The 4297-nt window shown below is 40.0% G+C and overlaps 1 protein-coding gene across 4 annotated transcripts; it reads left to right on the forward strand.

Moving 5' to 3' along the window:
• The first annotated feature begins 537 nt into the window (after positions 1-537).
• snapc2 (small nuclear RNA activating complex, polypeptide 2) lies at positions 538-4067 on the forward strand. 4 transcript variants are annotated; one of them, XM_079458396.1, is made up of 6 exons: positions 538-785; positions 869-928; positions 1116-1368; positions 1471-1644; positions 1743-2364; positions 2719-4067. In XM_079458396.1, the coding sequence occupies exons 3-6, from the start codon at positions 1147-1149 to the stop codon at positions 3078-3080; spliced, it is 1380 nt and encodes a 459-aa protein (XP_079314522.1). In that variant the 5' UTR covers positions 538-785; positions 869-928; positions 1116-1146; the 3' UTR covers positions 3081-4067. The 4 variants fall into 4 exon arrangements, with proteins under 4 accessions (XP_079314522.1, XP_079314523.1, XP_079314521.1 ...); XM_079458397.1 differs by having other exon boundaries at positions 538-928; positions 2719-2807; positions 2929-3488; XM_079458398.1 differs by having other exon boundaries at positions 686-928; positions 2719-2807; positions 2890-3489.
• The last annotated feature ends 230 nt before the right edge of the window (positions 4068-4297 follow it).

The following is a 4297-nucleotide window of genomic DNA, read 5'->3' on the forward strand; positions in this document are numbered from 1 at the left end:
CTAACTGTACAACAACAGTACAACAACCTTGCATAGTGATTGCGCTAGGTTGGCAACGCGGGGTAGCGTGGCCGAGCGGTCTAAGGCGCTGGATTAAGGCTCCAGTCTCTTCGGAGGCGTGGGTTCGAATCCCACCGCTGCCATCATTTTTCATTGCAGTGAAATAATTGATATTAAGTTAATTGTAGCAGTGACGTCACTCTACGCAGATTTTATGCTTCTTTAGAAAATCCTCACAGAGACGTTTGAATGGCCACAATAATCCATCACAGACGAGTCGCAACGGCGCCTACTGTTGAACTATCGAGGGGAAAATATTATTGTACTGTAGTATATCATTTATAATGTATGCGTTGTACAAAATGTAACATGACCGGCATGTGGTGATGTGAAAGATGTGTGGGTCTCCTAACAATTCGTTTTATAATAGATTAATTTCATACTCTGATAAAAGAATATTATTGTAGACAAACAGAACTATTCAGCACCGAGAGGGAAATTCTAGAGCATATTCATTTTCGTGTGAAAGTGTTGAGCGACCTCTAACGGCGAATGACATCAATGAAAACGGTCCAAGCCCTACCTGCTTACAAAGTTTAAAAAAAGACAACGACCGTAAACGACACCTTAAAAATCGTAACCATCATTTCGTTAATATATTGGTCTATAAACAAGAACACAATGTATCCGATTTCACTTCTGGTATTCGGACAACGCTTTCGTCATTTTTGAACCTTTCTGTGACTCGTAGAGAAATACGGATAGCTGTAAGGACCAAACAACAGGTTCAAGTACATGCTTGTTTATAATCTCGAGTTTATTTAGGGTTGTGTTAAACGACAAGTATTAATAATAAAGCTGAATTTAGGAAAAATACGTTACTTACGGAGCAAAAGGTTAAATCGTGATTGTCGTCTCCATCTTATTTGTAAGTATTTTTTGTTTGTTTTAGATTGCAAATCCTCGCTGCATTTATATTTAATAGATATTGGATGTTACAACAAATTATTATGATTTTAGTTGGTTCGCTTTGCAGCGATTGTAGTATTTTCTCCGCGTGTATTTTCTCTGTAATGATTCGAACATCACCCGTGTTTCTTGTTAATAATGTAAAGGATGTGATGCGAGACTATCTAACCAGCAACTATGAAGCCCCCATCTCGTCGCCGAACTGAACCATCGCGCTTCAGCGCTGAAGAAAAACCGACGGGGAGTGACAAACGGACTACTGTTAGATCCTTCTGCAAAGGATGGACTCGGAACGAGCAACGAAGCTTTTTGCAAGCTTTGAAACGGCAAAAGAATTTCGGATCAGAATTAGACCCGACTGAGCTTCAAAAGAAGGTGCCCCGGCGCTCTCTGCAAGAGGTAGACTTAATAGATAAAACTCAAATATATTAAGTAAATCACTGATTATGCTGATTCGTGTCGATGTGTGTTGTAATATTTCTTGGTAATGTATGTTCTCAGATTGAGGACCTGATAAAAATGTTGAAGTCCAGTGTGGCGCAGATGGTGTTTCAACAGGTCCACAGTCAGCTGAGAGAGGAGAGAAGGAATAAAGTTCCAATTGAGATCTGGGGAGAACTGATAAAGAAAGTCACTGGATCCCATGAGAAGACAATTTCCTCTGCCTTCTCTCAGGTGCATATGAGATCATTCTAAATGTAAAGAATTATATTTGACACAAGAATCACAATTTACTTAACTACTGTTGTTTATTTTTCTACCTTTGTCATTAGATGCTTGTGATCGCTGCCACAGAGCCTTGCAGCCTGCTAAACTCCATCCCTCCACAAGCCATTGACTTCCCAAAACCTACTCGTCCCAGGCAAAACCCAAAGCCTTCTGCACAGCTTTTTCCGTCCATTCCGTCTACTATTCCTGAAGTAACAGTATTACCTACACAAATTGACAATAAAGCTCAGCCTTCTTCCTTAGGCAGAAGCTCAAAAAGCAGCGTGTCCACTAGCTCAGCATGCTTTTCACTTATTCAACCTACCTATACTTCCAATGGTGTGGAAATGCATGCTAAGAAATCTCAGCCTGATAAATCATCAAGTAGTTTACCTCAACAGCCTGGCACATCTAAAGAAGAATCCTCACAGGTGATGATAAGCCAGAGCCAGCTAAAATCAGAACCAGAGGCAGTAGCACACAGTCTGAATGCCATGTCCATCGATTCAGCATCGCCACCAGTCTCCATGCCATCTAATCAGGACAGTCCAGCTCAGTCACAAATGTTGGATCAAGATTCTGAGCACAGACCCAGAGTCCTGAAGTGCATTGTGAATTTTGATAAGATTTATGAATACTTAAGTGATCCAGAGTCAAAAACATGCAGTTCAGCTCTAACTTCAATGGGTATGTATTTCTGAATTGTGCATCAACACACACATGCAGTGACAAGTGTAGATGGCATTGTTGCCCCAAAATAAAAATGATGTCATTATTTATTCACCGTCAGGTCATTCAAAACAATATATGACTTTTTCTTCTGTGAAACAAAATATATATATAAAAAATGTCTCTGTGGTTTTGTGTCCATGCAGTGGAAGTTAATGGAGGCCAGTGTTGTTTGGTTTTGGAATGTGTTTTGAAATGACACGAGAATTAACAAACAATAACTGTATTTAAAATACTTTGGGGAACTACACATTAAATATTATTAATATCTTTATCTTCATAATTTTGTATTCCATCTAATGTGTCCTCAAGAGTCCGCAGTTCTTTTGGATCTGCTGATGAGCTTACCTGAGGAGCTCCACCTACTGGACTGCGATCAGCTTCAGCGTCATCTGCTGCAGGTACACAGACAACTCACCAAACCGGCACAAAATCCAGCCTCCTCTCCAAAATCTAGTAAAAACATTTCACCTGCTACTGAAGATGATTCTGCTAAGTTAACAGAGACGACTGCTCCTGAAGAACCCTCAGGTGACTCCGCTATCACAGAACCAGCCAAAGAAAAAGACTGGGACTCCGTTGGCATGCGCCCTCTCAATCCTTTACTGATTCCAATAGATTTGTTAAAAAGGCGTTCTGTGGAATCTGTGAATGTTACACCTAGCCTGCCTTAGTTTATTTGATATTGACTTTCACTTATAATGACAGCGGCAATTTTTAAGAATGGTTTCGTTTTGGCCCGCTTTAGGTTTGTTTCAATAAGCTGTTTTCAAATATGTTGTGCATAAAATAAGTTTGAATACAATGCATTTATTATTTGTGTATTGTCTTATCCACAGGTCTCTGTGTTTTGGTTGTTGAACTTTGGCTGAAAAACGTTCATCTTAATGTTTTGTGAGCTGTTGTCATAACAGATCATATGTGACCTTTGGATTTGTGTTGCGAGAGGTTATATAGTAAGTTCTTGGCAAGTCTGAAGTGGATGTGCTAAGGGCTATAGCAATGTGAAACAGACCACATGCATTACAGCTGTTATCATCTGCTCTTAATAAGAGGAATAAAATGTTCATGCTTGATTCTCTACACGTTGTTTCTCACTTACTAACTCTATTTATACTTTATATATATTAATCCACAATAAATCTTGGGGATGGAATTCCGATTGACATAATCAGACTCATTTTGGGAAGCAGCGATTGATGGGAATATGGGTCCCATCAATGCATTTAATACAACAACATGTACACCATTCACCTGCAATCCTGTGACACTCCTCTTTGATGGCTCTCACAGGTTTGTGGCAAGGAAACGTAACAAAAATGTACAAGAAGTGATAGAGAGCTAGGCACACTTTTCTTACCGCTCTGCATACAGTTGCCTTGCTAACCTTCTGCATCCTCAGAGTATACTCACTCTGAGTGTAAGATACCTCGATTTCTGAAACGAGCTTGACTTACCCCGCAGTCGCGGGTTTGACATACCTCGCGTTCTGAAACGGAAAACACAGGGGTTAACTTACTCTGAGTTTTGACTTACCCTACTTTCTGTAAAGGGCCCCAGGTCAAAAATCTGAATGACTTAATGTGGTAGCATTTACCTTGACGACAGCATGATTGTTTGTGTATTTGGTTGTTTTGTAATAAAGCTTTCTTGTTCACTGCACTTCTGTTTTATCTAAGTTTATATTATGTTTATTGTCAAAGGACATGAGAAAAGCACCCAAATTGTTAAAGCTCAGATACATTACACCCTGTTCAGACCACCAGCGACAAATCGTGGTGATGTCAGTCATATCTATTGTAGCTTAGCGACAGGGACCGTTGGTGACAGGAAGTGGGCGTGTCTAGAGATCGACTTGTTGAGATTTGCCACTTTATGCAAATGGTGAGCG

This window comes from Barbatula barbatula, assembly GCF_947034865.1.
Source record: "Barbatula barbatula genome assembly, chromosome: 1".
NCBI classification, from domain to species: domain Eukaryota; kingdom Metazoa; phylum Chordata; class Actinopteri; order Cypriniformes; family Nemacheilidae; genus Barbatula; species Barbatula barbatula.

What these genes read in the sequence shown, in the direction of transcription:
- snapc2 (XM_079458395.1), top strand. Translation starts at nt 1,147, where the DNA reads ATGAAGCCCCCATCTCGTCGCCGAACTGAACCATCGCGCTTCAGCGCT. An exon ending in CCCGGCGCTCTCTGCAAGAG is followed by an intron (nt 1,369 to 1,470) that starts GTAGACTTAATA and finishes GTATGTTCTCAG; the next exon opens with ATTGAGGACCTGATAAAAAT. An exon ending in TTTCCTCTGCCTTCTCTCAG is followed by an intron (nt 1,645 to 1,742) that starts GTGCATATGAGA and finishes CTTTGTCATTAG; the next exon opens with ATGCTTGTGATCGCTGCCAC.